This window comes from Pezoporus wallicus, unplaced genomic scaffold (genome assembly GCF_028554395.1).
Source record: "Pezoporus wallicus isolate ANWC-B61680 ecotype Strahan unplaced genomic scaffold, APGP_CSIRO_Pwel_v1 contig_3365, whole genome shotgun sequence".
NCBI lineage: Eukaryota > Metazoa > Chordata > Aves > Psittaciformes > Psittacidae > Pezoporus > Pezoporus wallicus.
This window is the reverse complement of record NW_026640883.1, coordinates 2,538,272-2,554,388: the sequence shown is the minus strand read 5'-3', so window position 1 is coordinate 2,554,388 and position 16,117 is coordinate 2,538,272. Positions and strand designations below refer to the sequence as shown.

General features: G+C 40.2%; 1 protein-coding gene across 1 annotated transcript in view; it reads right to left on the bottom strand.

The window, feature by feature from the left end:
• The window catches only part of SORCS3 (sortilin related VPS10 domain containing receptor 3), a 297,645-nt gene that overhangs the window by 94,513 nt on the left and 187,015 nt on the right, over positions 1-16,117 (bottom strand). The window contains exon 5 of the mRNA XM_057420990.1: positions 15,849-15,922. Coding sequence (XP_057276973.1) covers positions 15,849-15,922 — 74 coding nt within the window. The remainder of the gene's footprint in view (positions 1-15,848; positions 15,923-16,117) is intronic.

Here is a 16,117-nt window from a genome sequence, read left to right as displayed (position 1 = left end):
ACAGAGACAAGAGTGTTTAACAACACTTACAAGCCTAAGCTCAGCTTGAAAACAGTTTTCCTGCCACACAGCCATACCTAAGGCTGCAGGCAGAGCTCACCTCTATATTTTGTATGTGCACAGACTCCAGAGTATAAACAAAACCAAGGTCCACAAAATGCACCCATGTATGTTGCTGCCTTGGATGGCCATGGGGAGGAAAAAAGCACTCTCACTGTGAGAAGCCACACTAAATCAACATCCTCCACAATCCCTGCTCATTTATCACCACTCAGATGAGAAAATGCTGAGAGGATGCAGGCAGAAGTGACAGGAAAGGTCATGTTTTTTCCTGCTGACACATTCCTTGACTGCTGCAAAGGCAGTTTTCAAAACGTGGAGCCTGCAGCCACTGTTGCAGCTGATGCGGGATCACGGGCCAATTAAGATTGAAACTACCTCTGGATTCCATTAGGAAGGAAGCAAGTGATACTTTTTTCTACCTTCTGCTGCTGCTTTTCTCTTCTGTTCTCACGGCAGCTCTTGATTTTCACAAGATCTTTCCTCCCTTCTTTTCAGAACAGGATCACATGTTCTTGAAAGCTGAAGGATGGACAGGATCCTGGCAAGATCCTTATCTCTATCTTGAAGGAAAAGCACGTGTGGATGCACATTTACTAGACCCCTCTGCTAATATTTCATCTCTGAGCAGGAGGGAGAGCAAGCGAGAAGGGCAAGGAAAACACAGGATTCTGTATTGTAAGTAGTTATTCCTGCAATGTTTCTAGCTGAAAATAAAAAAAACTAGCATATGCAAAGAAAGGAAAAAAGAAATTCACAGACTCTCTGGATTACTCGCCTAGTACACACCTCAGCTCACTCTTTTCTACCAACTCTACTACCTTTCCATGGAAGAAACCATTTCTGCATTTTTTTTTTCTACCCATTTTCCAGACATCAGGTATTTAATGACAAAAGGCAGCACTGAGATTTAGCTACTCCAGCATCTTAGATCAAAACCGCTGAGCAATTCAGACTGCCTGCTGTTCATTTTTGCTCCCTAAACCATCTACAGAGAATAAGAAAAGCTCTATTCTTCCTTCTCCTGGACCCATTAGCTGATGGGAGTGGATGTGAGCAACATTTCTGTTAAGGATTTAAAACAAGGTAAAAATGAGGAATCAGTCTTTCAAACTTGGTCTGGTATCTGCTGGATTGAGCTTTTTACCAGGGGTGTGACTACTTCTGGTCAGTCAAGGCGGCATTCCTCAGCTTTGGCTTTGAAAACAAAATCAAAACTTTTACAACAGATTGAGACTTTCCCAAGATGCCAACTTGGAAACTCATTTTTGCAGGTTCGGATGTCAGACTGAAGGCAATTGTCACTGCTCATGTAAAGAGACAGAGGAAACAGATGGAGACTACTTAGCAGGATGTTGTGCAGTAGACAAGGGTTAGAGATGGGAAGGAACAAGGCACATTTATTGTACAATAATATGTAAAGGGGGAAAACCACATCCTCTTGCCGCAGGCAACTGCAGTCAAATTAGTGGATGTTGCCAATTAGTCTGCTGTAATTTTAATTGTATCCTGTTCCAGCAGTGAATAAGCATTTCTTTGTGGTGCCAGGCAAGCAATGCATGGAACTAAATTTGTCCAAGCAACAAAAAGTCTAGGTCTATATGGGCAGCTGGGAGCATAAAGTGATCCATACAATTGCTGCTCAACTAATCTGTATTTTTTTATATAGCACCACTGCTATATCATACATAACCTTTCCAACATGGACCAACAGCCAACAGGCTACTTTCTCCATCTGGTACAGCATCACTTTTGTCCAGCTAGATTCAGACGGTCAAGGGGATTCTGTGTATTCATCTGTTATTTACTGCAGTCAAGTCTAAAACTGGCTCCATCAAGCATTAACTCTGGGTCCGTAACAGCCAATGTGCACACAAGCCTCATACACCCCAGGCAGACAACACAACATAAACTACCCTTATTAAGAACAGATACAAATGTTGAACTGTTGGGGGAAAGAAAGTATTTATTAAACACATAAATACAGTATTATCCTCTGTGGCTGAACAGGGGGAGAAGCTGCTGCATGGCATAGGACATGATGAGGTCTCTGAAGAGTTATGGACAAAATCTTGTTGCACAGCATATTTCAAATGAAGCTTGGAAAAAAAGCTGGGCAGGAAGATACTGTAAGAAAGTGTCTTAGCCAGGTCTCTGGAGCTTTCTGTGTCTTTTCCAGTGCTAATTTCCGTGATGCTACAATTCTGGACATCAGCAAAAGTAACTGTTGAGAGACTTAGCTTGCAAGATAAGGGAAAAAAAAAAATTGCCAAGAGTTTATTCTCAGCTAATTTCTTTTCAGCAAAGCCAATCCTTTTTAAAAAGGTCCCAGTGAATTTTAAGGAAGTGCTCTGCCTGTTATCTCTATGGAAACAGCATCTGCATGTGTTTCTATATGTGCATGCATGTATCTGCCTACCTGCATCTCATCCCCACTATCTGCTGAATGTCTAAACCTGTAAATTACCTGTAATCTCAGTGGATAATAGACCCCAGAACTATAAAGTTTCTACACACAGTTTTTTTGTGGTTACAGCAGGCCAGGAAGAGGAAAAAGGTCCAAATCAATTATCTCCTTGAAGGAAAAGCTGACATTTAGGCTCAACCTTGTCACCAGTCACTACAGAATCCACACAAGACAGCAGGCTCTGCTGCATACCAAAGTAATTTTTCTTCTTCATAGAAGGTGACTCTTTGTATCACAGAAATTAACAGCACTGGGAAAGAAATGCCACTGAGCCAGAGAATACCTTTAAAGTATATTTATCAACAGAACAAAGCTGCTGTTTATCCATGTTTTTTCTTTCCCCCCTATGCTAATACCAAAAACTAAGAAAGTACAAATAATTCTGTCTAGTTCTCATCCAGTTAATAGGTCAGTTCTTTAAAGTGCTTCGGCATTTCTTCCCCAACCTATACTATAAATCCCAATAATCATAACCAAACTTTTGTGACATAAACTCAAAAAAGCATGTGGGCAGAAAGGTGAAGATCTTTATTCACAGCCCTGTCAAGGTTTGAAAGGGCCAGCAGCACGGTATGTACTGGAGGTGGCATCTTAATTTCCCAGCAGTACCTGGAATTACTTCTCCTGGGGACTGAGACTCATGCAGGGAGCAGATCTGTCAGATGCGCCAAGCCAGCACTCATAGACGATGTGCTCCCAGGTGCACTTACAGTCCTGCCACTAACTTACTGACTAAATAACCCACTCGCATGCAGTCTGCTACTCCTGACTCATCAGGCTACAGCTGATCTGGGCTGTATAAAAACAGCCCTGAGGGCTTGTGCTGACTGAATAAGAAGCCAAGTCCTAGCAGCCCCTGCATCAGGATATGGTGGAAGTAATGAAGTGTCAGCTCATCAAGTTAAGATATTACTGTCTTGAAGACATCTCAAAGCTTTAGTGCACAATATACCATCAGCTCTCTGTCCCACATTATCTAAGACAAACAGTGATAATTTAAGGAAAGCAATTCTGGAGAGGTGAGAAGAGATTCACCTGGGTTAGAGGTCTGCAAGCTTTATGGCGGACAAATTCAAAACATTCCAACAGAAGGGATTCTGTTTTGCCTTCTGAAGGAAGAGACACTTTTTGCAGGACACTCCTTTATTTTTAATTTTAATATTCTAAATTTAAGCCCTTTGAGAAAAGAAGAATAAAAGTATATTTTAGGGAATACTAAAAAATCACACATTTTTAGGTAGCTTTGTCTCCTTTCTCATCCTTTTCTTCCCACACCAACCCCCATCAGCTTTTTTTTTATAATAGGAGAGGAATAAAATATAAGTAGAAACATGAAATTAGCGCAGAAATTAGTGTAAAAAAATCATTTTGGTGATAAATCTAAGCCAAATTATTGGGGAGGTGGAATCTACTCCAGATAAATATTCATTATATTTAACTGAAAATCTTTCATTGGAAAATAAATTGTTTCCCAATAGAAAACCTGTGAGTAGAACAGTTTGTGGGGTCTGGTGGTATGGGGGTGGTGTTGGGAGGGTTTGTTTCAGCTTTTTGGAAAAAATAAATCAGGCAAATGACATTTTCTAGCCAGCTATGTTTTGCTCAGATCTATGAAGCTCAAGCACAGAGTTTTTGCTTTTCTTCCAAGACTGATCATTGACATCCTGAGTGACTTTCATCCTTTCCCTGCATTGGTTTAAAATTAGTTTAATGCCTACTATATTATGAAGCCCAGTTAATTAATGTTTGCCCAGTGCTTGGTTACCATCTTTTGAAAGTCATGTAGATGGGGAATTGCTATAGATTATTGCTTTGGTTTTTCAGGAAACGCGAATCAGCCCTGTTTCTGACCACTTCAGAAAAGCAAAGTACGTGCTCAAATAAGCCATCAGCTCTTCACTGTTGCTCCAGTGAAGTTCTTGCTTCCCCTTCTGAAGGGAATGTTTAGAAGACACGTAATATTCCTCTAAGTTTGTCTCCTAGCAAAAGTATCTTAAACATGACCCATTCAAGCAATGTTTTACCTGAAAATAAGAATCCTCAGTTCACTGTGTATTTAATTGCCCCCAAGTGTAACAACATTTTCTGACTGCATATATGACATGCCTGAAACACCAATGCTGTGATTCAGCTGTTAACAGAGAGGCAGAATACAGGGCCTCTGAAAAGCTTCAGAGTGAAAGCATCCCTTCATAAATGCTTGCAGCAGTAGATGAATAAAAATAAAACTTAAATTGTCCAAAGAGAGAATGCCAGTATGCAGCTTGGCACAGGCAAAACGATTAGGATATGCTGATGAGCCCCATATGCCTATGAGCATTGTACATTGTATTAATTAAGGAAGAATAAGTATCCACATTCCCTGTTGCAGGATATTGTGAAGAATCACCCTAGGATAACATCTAACATTCTGGAAATAAATTTGTTGCTCAGTTTATGCATTTTGGAGAAAGGCACAGTGAAAAACTAGTTTTATGTCACAAACCTTTTGTGACAGTTGTTTCTTTGCATTATAGATGCTGAAGAGAACAAATAGCTTATTTCATTCTTTGACCTTTAACCATCAGCCAGAAAAAGACAAGAGAGAATGGAACAAAGAAGAAGGGGAAGGAGAAGAAAGACAGAGGAGAATAAACTACTCTGTTCTGGACCAGCAAGCATAAATGTATTAACATGCCTCCTTGCCCCCAAAATATCACATTTAATTAGGTACTGAGAGCAAGATGCTCATTTGTCCCAACATCCACAAGAGGAAAAGACAAAGAGGCAGGAAACAAAAAGGATTTTGGCAGAAGACAGATATGCAAAGAAAGGCTCTGTCTGTAGGAACAGCAAGTCTGCGTGGCTGTGACGGGTAAAAGCAACAGTGACAGGAGGTCTGCAGATCACCATGTGTCTCATGACAAGATAGGATTATATTCAAACCAGAAGCATCCTCACAGACAGAATGGAGAGGATATGAACAAAATGGCCACAGCCACTTGTGAGTCTCTCCATCATCAGTGGAAGAATGACACTGTAGCAGGGGAGATCAGAGAAGCCAGGGAGCTTTTGTGGGTTTTCTTCCAAGTTAGATTTATGCACAAACAATAGAGAGACAAGAAAGCCTAGAAAGCTATGACGAGACACACTCCCAGCTGTTCACAACGGAAAAGTCCCAAAGCATCCCCACCCTCAAAGCATTACCCTTTTCAAGTAGGAATGGTCAGGGCAGAATGCTGCAGCAGGAGTTTGTGCTACTCACATGTCAAGAAGTAAAGATGTATGGTCAAGCGGTAGGTAATCAGAGAGTTTCTCTTTGTTGAGTTCTTAATCTGTTGTTACAGATGAGCAATAAAAGGAAAGAAAAGTACAAGGCTAAATGAAAAGTAATACTCTACTGTTTTCTAGCCTCAAGGCGAATTCTAAACTGTCAATGCACTATTCACATCTAATGATTTGTAGAAAGAAAAAAGAAGAAACAAAATCAAAAACAATTCTGGAGAAACTACAGTAGATCCAGAAATGGCTTCAGGGAGTCGCTATTACAAATTGCCCTTAAAATCAAAACCTGAGAACCAAAAGTATTGTGAGCAAAACCTAAAAATGTTTCTGCACCCTTCAGCCAAAAAACTGGCAGGGTTTTTGGTTTGTTTTTATTTACTTTTCTTCTAATAAAAAGTGGATTTTCTCCTATGGGAGACAACCCAGATCTACTGACTCCAGCTCTGAAGTCTACAGGTATTACTTATTATTTCCTAAGCCCATGCTGGCAGTCACAGGTCAGTATGTTTCTTTCTCAGCCACAGAATTTCTGATATTTCACTGAACATGGAAATCTGTTTAGTGTCTACATCCTATTTTATCGCCTTCTGCCCAGTGGAGGACAATTATCTGTGAGACAATTACAGAGCTATGATAACCACTGCTATTCCAATTAGCTTACTACAAATATGCAAGTGAAACAGCCTCACTCACTGGCTTCTAGCCCTTGTTCTGTATATGAGCAGCAAGAGACAAGTTACTGAATCAACATTATTTAAAAGAACCTGTAGTGCAGCTAATAAGATACTCCTTCCCGCTCTTACATTCTGATGTAGCTTCATGCTTGCTATGCTTAACAATAGCAGAATTAAACTCATCTCATTTTACAGAGGAGGCTCAGGGGAATGCCAGGGAACGAAAGGATGGGTGTTTCAATTTCTTCTCTTGCCGAGAATGAATTCTGCCTCATGTAACTGCTGATGAATTGTCGTTTTAAGAGAGTTTGTTAATTTCCAACAGGCAGAAGGCATAAAGAGGGACCTCCTTATCTTTAATGGATGGTATTGAGAGACACAAATGGCTCATGTTTAAATGAATGCAGAAACATCTTGTCTGCTTTACCATGATAAGACTGTTCTTTCTGCACAGCACGAGTTCAGCTCCTTCTGTTAATAAAACAACTGTTTTTCTTCAACTTGATGGCACCAAAACTTCCAAAGGTTCAGAGGCTGAAGTCAATTCAGAGAAATTAAGTGGAATTTACCTGGGTCCTTCCTGATTCTTCTTGAGAAAATCTACCTGAACAGCTTTGATGCATGACAGAAAATCTAGTTTCGAGCAGAAATGATATCACTGATGTACTTGTTGAGGATAAATTCTCCATTAGATTGCAACTTTCTCCATTGCAAGAATGCTTTCAGCCTCAAAAACAAGAGCTGTAAGACCCCCTACAAAGGTGCATCTCTTGAAATCCAAGTAGGCCATTAGGGATGAGGTCTGGGGCAGAAGTGAGACTGGATCCAGGAAAGATGCTCGCTCCCTGATGCCAGCAGGTGCTTTGCCACTGACTGAAATGGTTGGAACATTATGTCCATAATCAGAATATGTAAAAAGATCATTCCTAAACTTCTCAGGACAGTGGTGATTTTTAAAACAACTACCAAGGGTTTCTCGTTCAGTCATCTTAAAACAAGAGGAGTTCTCTCCCACACTGAAAATTCACCCATCTGTGCAGAAGCAGAGAGATTACTGTGGTATAGAACAAAGGCCAAAACCTAAGCCAGATCCCACACAAAAGTGGGAGTATATTCTTTGCTAGCCAAAAAGCACAAAATATGATACTACTGGCAGCCTGGCAGCCTAGTTTTTGATTAGCTTTGCCAAGCTATGACAGTATAGGAGATCCCCATATGCCTCAGAGAGATGCATTATTCAATATAATAATTAGAGGGCTGGCTTTCATCACTGCTTCCTACAAATTATGACAAAGAATTACTCTGGGACTGTTACAGACAGGCAGAAATTAATTAGTGCTAAAGTTCACATTCATCAGGGAGAAACAGGATGAACTCAACCTAGTCAGGTCACATGAGTCTGCAGTACAGCATTTAAGCTTTCAACACCAGCATATGAAACACAGCAATGAAGTCTGGACATTTTATCTCGTAGCCTGTTGCATAAGAAGGAAACAGATCCTTCCATCATCCACTGTTGTCCTGGGTTCAGCAGTAGCAGTCATGTTTCTCCTTCTTGGTAGCTGGTGCAGTGCAGTGTTTTGACTTTCAGCTCGGGAACAGAGCTGATAAAAGGATGTTTTGGTTTGGCCAAGGACTTTGTGAGCCTCATGCTCTGCCAGGGAGGAGGGGAAGCTAGGAGGAAGCAGAGACAGGACACCTGACCCAAACTGACCAAAGAGCTATTCCATACCACAGCACGTCATGCCCAGGATGTAACTGGGAGTTAGCCGGAAGGGCTGGGAGTCTGCAGGGTTGGAGGAGGTATGGGTCGGAGCTTGGTCGGGCTTGGGGGGCGAGTTATCGGTCAGCGGGTGCTGAGGTGTTGTATTCTCTTCCCTTGTTATTTCCTTTATCATTATTATCATTGGTGGTAGCAGTAGTGATCTGTGTTATACCTTAGTTACTAAACTGTTCTTATCTCAACCCGTGGGAGTTGCATTCTTTTGATTCTCCTCTCCGTCCCTCCGGGAGCAGGGGGAGGGCAAGAAAGGGGGGGAAGTGAGCGAACGAATTGCCTGACTGGGTTTAAACCACGACAACTGTCCAGACAGGTATGGCATTTGGATCCAGTCCAGGGATCAATCTCACGTGGTAGAAACACTGAGCAAATTCCTCTTTAGACGTTTCTTACTAGTGGTTTATCTGGTCTGCTCCATTATCAGACACTTAGTCAGAAGAGAGTGGGGGGACTACAAAGTTAAGGATCCAAGAATAGCAATGGAAGAAATAAGAGATGAGACTGCCCTCTGGGACATAATAAAGCTCACAGATGAGAGACCAAAGCAAAAGGCTTTTTTACGGCTAGAAGCCCTAACCGCAGTATAATATGTGATATAAGCATTAAATATAAAAGCAATGAACAGAAATATTTCAGCCTTTACTTTTCCAGTCTTGAAAAAAAAAAAATAAAAAAAATCACTGCCAGACACAGTACATTAAAGTCAGAAATACAGCTAAACAGCACAAATTGTACTAAAATCACAACAAATCACAAATTCTAAAAGCCAGCTAGTGTATGTGTAAGGACAGTTACATTAGTGGAGAAGGGGTAATCCTTCCTTCTGAAAGATATACTGTGTTTCTTTAACAAAAGGAGGTTAGATAGAAAAGTTCCTCAAAAGCAACTTATTCCAAAATTGCCCTTTCAGAGCATATACACCATATGTTGAAAGAACTGCTGTCATAGCAGCCAGAATTTCAGTGGCTGTATATGTATTGTGAGCTTGTTATTATGTGGCTCTTGCGGTTCATTTTTTATGTAGTTAATGGGTTTTAAAGGAGAATTTAAAGTATTTTAAATTATTTCCATTTATATCCACACACAATCCTTGTAGCCAGTATGTTACTTTGGTTTTCCTTGCTAAAACATCTTTGATCCCAGGGAGGCTGATTGCACGGCACTCACAGGACTTTGTGAAAAAGTCAAATGCTTCTTTTCCTATGAAAGCAGACAGTAAGGAGAGAAGCATAACACAATAGCAAAGTCAGGCAAAGAACACTCTGTAGGAGTTTGTCTAATGCATCAGCTACAATTTAGGGTTTACATTCACAGTACAAGAGACTAGTTATATCTAATCTCCTTTGTAAAATGATGTCATTACATGAAGTGTAAATATACACCAGAAACCCAAATATCATTGCTCTTAGTCTCAGGTAAATGAGAAAATGTTCTGTAATACTCCTCCAGTAATGTACTAGGGCTTTTTCTCCACCTTCTCCAAAGATGGTTTCCCACATCCAGCTATTTGCATCAATCTGTCACAAATTAGTTTAAAATAAAAATGGACTGTGCTCAGAAATGGGAATGGTAGTCTGAACAGTACACTAACCGTAGGCACAAAGAGATCACATGGGGTCTATTTGTCTTCCACAAAACAGTCCTGCAGAGTTTCCCAGAAACTGAAAGTGAAGGATTTTGCTGTTCTTGGGGTCATTTGGCTGTTTATACTCTTACATATCCATGAAATCTATCACAGCCTCCCTGAAAGAACACTTAGCAAACTGTAGTTGAAAAACAGGATAGGATTAAGCTTAGGAAAAAATATGGACAAAAGCAAAATATAAACTTACAAACATTTCTCAAACTTCGGTGATCACTCATATCATATCACTCATATGATTCACACTATCACAGTGATGAACATGTATATTATAAGCATACTGAACATCTAACTTGGATATTAGGGACTAATAGCTGCTGTAAATCACAAAAGATCAGGATTTGAATAGGGGCCAGGGTGTCTTTATGTTGCCTTTATCCAGGCACTTTGTGTCAGACTGTACTTTTTCCCTACTTTACTTTTAAAAGATCATATACTGCAAAAGGAAATTCTAATCAAATTAAAAAATCACTTTTTAAAACATGCAAAAAATGTCAAACATTTCAGGTCTTTCTTTTGTTTCATTTTCTGAGAGAAACATTTTGATAATGTTGCCTTCAATTCTGAAATATCTTTATCGACTTCAAACTTTTTCAACAAAAATAAATGCTATTTCAGCCAATAAACAGTATCCAACTCCGTATCCAGCTTCCATTTCTCTCTCTGCCATTGAGTTACTGTATAATAACAAGCTAGTCAACTACTACCTAATGTCTGGAAACATTAAATATCTATAGTGCTAACTGCATTAATTGTAGGCACACAAAAAGAAAATAAAATCCCTAACCTCACAGTTCCTCCACATGCCCATCTTTTAAGTGAAAAGGAAAATAAAATGGGTTTTATTGTCACCATGGTATTGGGATCTTTAATTAACTAATGTGACCTTGCGAGGAAACCTTTCAATTTATTCTGAGAACTTTTAAGAAGGTCTCATGTCTCCTCAACTCCTATTACAGAGCTTGAGGCTAGAGGTCATACTAGGTCTTCGGCCTAGTACATAGAGTTCATGGTCATGGTAGCTTAAGACATTCCAGATATATATTAGCATTACCCTCTGGAAGAAAAACCTTTTCCAGTTGTTCCCACTGATAGAGAATGGGAAGCAAATCCCTTAATAGAGGCAAATGAGTCATTAGCCCACAGGAGCCTACAGTAATAGGTCCCTGTTCAGTTCTTCATGTGAGATCTACAGGAACAGCCACTGGGTATATGCCTCAATAAAGCTATAGGTGGTGTTATCCTACAGCTGCCAAACTGGAATTTTTCTTTTTATCCACAGCTCCATCTATAATATAGTTTTAATTCTGAAAAAAACTCTAACTCAGGATTACTTAATAGTCAATTTGACATTTACAAGACTATGTTTTCTTAACACTAAACTTGGCTGCAAAAAATTGGGAGAGGTTTCCCCAGTACTGTGCAATGACACCATCTGTCAATGATTAGTGGGATTTACAGGAGAGACCAGCACATATTTGACTAACCATTTCACTGCTGGCAAAGTAGACACATAAAGGTAACCTTAGCTGTATCCAAAGGTCACTTCTGGAACTGCTGCTGAAACAGTCCAAACTGGCAGTGGAATTAAAATTATCGGGATTAAGGAAATAGAAAGAGACACAAACCTCTGCCCATCTGCAGATACAAACCCAGATCATAACCTTTTGAAACACTGAGATAAATCCCTCATCTTCTGCTACATTACTCTCAAATATCCAAACCAGTCTTCCCTATACTCTTCATGAAATTCAAGCTGCAAACAAACAAAAATACACTGGCTAAATTTTATCACTGTTCCCATCCAAAATCATGATAAAAAGGACTGAGAACCTTGCCTTCAAGAGGCAAAATTTGCTGGCTTATGCCCCAAACAACCGTGACACAAACTCCGTAACTCCAAAGCATACCCTAAATGGATGCCCAGCCCCTTTCACTGAAAGCACAGCCTCTTCCCCTCTCCAGGTTTTTAATCCATGGAGATCAAAATGATTGTGGCTTGCATTCATGGATACCAAAACAACCATAAATCTGGTCGGTTAACACAGAAAGACAAAACATAAGGTTCAGTGAGGGAATCAGCAGTGTATTCGAGAACTGCTTGTTATACTACATCACATTTTTCCTATTTGCAGATACAAACACTGCTCCTTGAAGCCATGTCCTATTTTCCTCCTCCTGCTGTCTCTCCACTCTTGCCTTCTTGGTGCTTTTGCCCAGCTTTCATCACTAGTGCATATTTGAGTGTCTTTTACCGACTAGGCTCATCCTGGGCACTGACTTCAGAGCTCAAAATTTCCCCATAGCCACGAGAAATGATGTGAAGATTTCCCTCTCTCTTCCACACAAATTTGTTTTCCCCACATTCCCGCTCCCAGGCTTTCACAGAATCACCCAAAGTCCCAGAGAACGTGTTTAAAAATATATAAATAAGAGAGAAAAGGGTAAATGTCTAGGTGTACCAGGCAAAACAAAAATGGAAAATGGTCCCACAGCCGCCACTTCGTATCCCCCAGTGAAACACGAATGAGTCCCCCAGCAAAGAGCAGCCTGAGGAAACTGCTACATTCCTACAGTACAAAATATGGACTGTATTTTTTATATCCCTCCACATGACAGCACAGGTGTCTAAGTTACAGTGAAAAAATACAGCCCAGAGAGAGCTGCGGAAATGTTTTGAAAGAAAAGAACACTGAGTAGGTCTTTAACAAACTTTGCACCCATGCTGGTTCCAGTTATCTTTAGTAATTTCAGAGTGATGAGTGATCTGGGAATTTCTGTATCACATTAGCATAAGTTCCTATTTCCATCCCTACAGGATCCTAAGTTATTAAAATCTCTGAGGCCAAGGCACGTGGGAGCCAAATTTGGATGCCTGTACTCACATCAAGTAACACATTCTGTTCAAGCTCTGCCAATGCCATCAGTGGGTGTAGCTAAAAAATGAATCACTACTACAGAAGTAGAGATCTCAAATCCCAGGTTTTATATTTGTAAGTGGCCCAGAAGAGAGTCTCAGCTCAGGCACAGACTTTGAGCTGGTTGCAGGAACTGATGAGAAATATCCCATAAACTGGAGGACAGTGACATCCATACAGGATGAGAGCACAAAACTGCAACCCAGTGATTAGCACAAAGATCTGGGACTAAGGAAAGAAGTTGAAGGCAAGATCCAGGAATCAAAGCCACAGATCAGTCCTGGAGCTTAGGACTTGATTTTTGACCAGTGGGGAGCCATCATGGACACTGCCTGCCAGAGCTACAGCAAAACGCAGACTGACCTGCGTGCCCATGATGAACAGAGAGGTCTTCCTTACTCTGCTGAGTGAAAGTTCACATTCCAGCCTCATGAGGTCTGATACAACCGTAATTTTCTCCTGGCCTTCAAATGTCTGTATCTGAGCTCTCTCAGGGAAGGTATAATTACTTGGAAAGGTCTCCCAGAGAAAAGTAAGACCTCTTCCTGTCATGCTGCCTGATCCCATGAACCAGGTGAAGTCTACAGACTTCACAAACCCATTCACGGCAGCCTGAGAGATGAAAGTCATGCTTTGAAGGCAAAAACGTTTGCGAAAGTCTGCCTCAGATAAAGTCAGCTGCATTCAGATCAGATGAAGACTGTCCCATTTGATGAAGGATGCTTACCTGAGCCCCTACTAATAAACAATGCAGAGAAGCAGCTTGGTCTCTGATTTTAGCGTCTTCCTATCATTATAATTTAACCTTACCTGGAAGATTTAATTAAGAGGTTTAGTAATGCAGGATTTGATAGGCTGGTGAACTCCTCAGAATAGTGGCTCATGTCCCTTAGAAACTTAGCTCTATCTACTTTCTCCCTCTTTCATAGCCTAATAAAAAGAATCACCAAATTCCTGAAGCTAGTATTCTCCTTGCATTTCTTTTCCTGTATACATCTGACAAGCCAGAGCTTGTAAGCCATCACAGTCTGCAGCTTTAAAAAGAAAGAAAGAAAAAAGGAAGAAATCAGCTAAGGAGAGTTATCACATTCCAGGATTTCAACACCTCTGACCCCTGCATCACAAATTGGTTCAAATCTTTCTCACTCTGAGAAAAAACTAATTCATTCTCTTGGAAAATTCATTGTCAGTGGGACAATATTTCTCAGTGGAATAAAGATTCCTAGGTCTATGCCATACGAGTCTTAACTAAAGAAGACTTCTACATTTTCTAAGACAGACACATAAAACAGACATATTAACCATTATTATATGAATGTAGAAAATAAACCACAGCACAGCCTCTCCTTTAGAAAGCTTTTCTGCTTCTTTCCAATTTATTTTCTAAGCAAGCCTCTCCCCTAAGCAAAATTGTACTAAAATTGACACATTAACCATTATTATATGAAAGGGGAAAATAAACCACAACACAGCCTCTCCTTTAGAAAGATTTTCTGCTTTGTTCCACTCATTTTCTAAGAAAGCCTCTCCCCTAAGCTTACTATTTGAAGTGTAAGATACAATTATCCATAGGAGCACCTATTCTACCCCTCAGAAAGTTGCACCTGAAGAGGAGCTACACTCAGCTTTTTCATGTGCACCCTGCACAAAATCAAAGGATTTAGGATAGTTGGGTCAATCAACCACCTGCCATAAGAACATAACCTCCTTTCACTATGGAAATGTGAAATAGTAACGTGGTCAGAAAAGATTCTAGATCTTTGATACATTTTCCAGGACCCTACAATTTCCTTTTCTCTATGTTCAAAAAACTTCTTATACTGTCCAAAATCCATAGGTACACTAAGGGAAATCTTCCTTGATGTCAAAAAGCCATGTTTTAAATGTGGGAGTCTAAAAGTGTTTAAAGAAATTTGCAGAAGGACCTAGGCAATTTGAAAACCCCATGAGGTACCTGTCTCCATTGCAAGGTGTGGAAGTATTGCAGGTACAATCTATAGATATTTTGGGCCTGAGTGTCAGATACTTTTAATGGTGTGAAAAAAATTCTATGATAATTTCACTCTAAGATATACACACCATGCTCTGCAATTACCAGTCAATTCTTAAAGTCGTCCAAGTCTTTCTTATTTTTACTGTTCAAAGTAAGAGTCTCTTTTCTTTAATATTATGACCATTTTTGGCCTTAAATACCAGGCACTTCTTTTAACTATTCACAGATTCTGCCAAGCAGCCCTTCTATGCACACACCATCATCAGAATGTAAAAAGCACAGCATTAAGAATCTGATTCAAGCCCCAGTCCTCAACTTAACTACAGAAGAATATTGCTGGGTTTTCTCTTCTGCACTGAAGTCAATTCTTGGGCCTTCACGGAGGACAGAAGTTTGGGAAAGCCACATCTGCAATAGAGGAGCCTGGAGACAGGAGCTAAATTTGTTTAATCATCTTTTTCCAATTTTGGAAGCTGACGCTTGGGAAATGGAAAGGAAGATAGTCACAAAGCAGATTTTTAGCAAACTGTTTGTAGATTCTGGGCTCCAGTCAGTAGAAAGGCACTGGCTCCTCAGAGAGTGATTCAAAGCAGAGCCTGAATCACCCTTTCCCCCAGCAGTTGCATAAGGAGACTGGTCAAGAGCTTCCAGCTCTGCAGACTGTTGTAGGCTAAAGTAGCTCTCAGAAGGGTCGAAAATTAGGAGGCCTTATGATCATAACTCTGCCACTGAAACATTGGGTGGTTTCTCTGTCTTACTGTAAGTAGGTTTTACAAAGAAACAGAAGTTTTGCACTTATCAAATGACTTGTAGTAATCTGTACAAGACACCACTGTTACCAGACAAGAAAGATGTACAAATATGGACACTATAGCACTGCCATACATATACTGTGAAGCATATAATATTGATGATGACCAAAAGCAAGGTTAGTCTTACTGTTCTTAATTAACTTAATGTTCAGGTAAAGCAACCAATCCCTTTAAGTTAGATGCCCTTCTTGCCTCTGTGATCTGCTCAAAACAAACAAAGCCTGAGGGCACAACTCACCAGTAAAACCTGTTTGGAGTGACCCGCTCATGCATTAGCTGCCATTTTCTTCCAAAGTCCATGGAGCTGTACAACTGAAAAAGAGAGAGAGAAAGTTTAAGCTTTGAGGAAGAAGAGGAAGGACTGCTGCTAAATAAAATATCCAAATCGGCTCAGATTAAAGGACCAAAATGGACTGTCCAGCATAATTATCGATTAGCCTCGCTGCCAGGAAAGGCTAATAAGGCAATCTCCTCCCCTCATATTCAACTCAGACTGAGCTCTTGTGA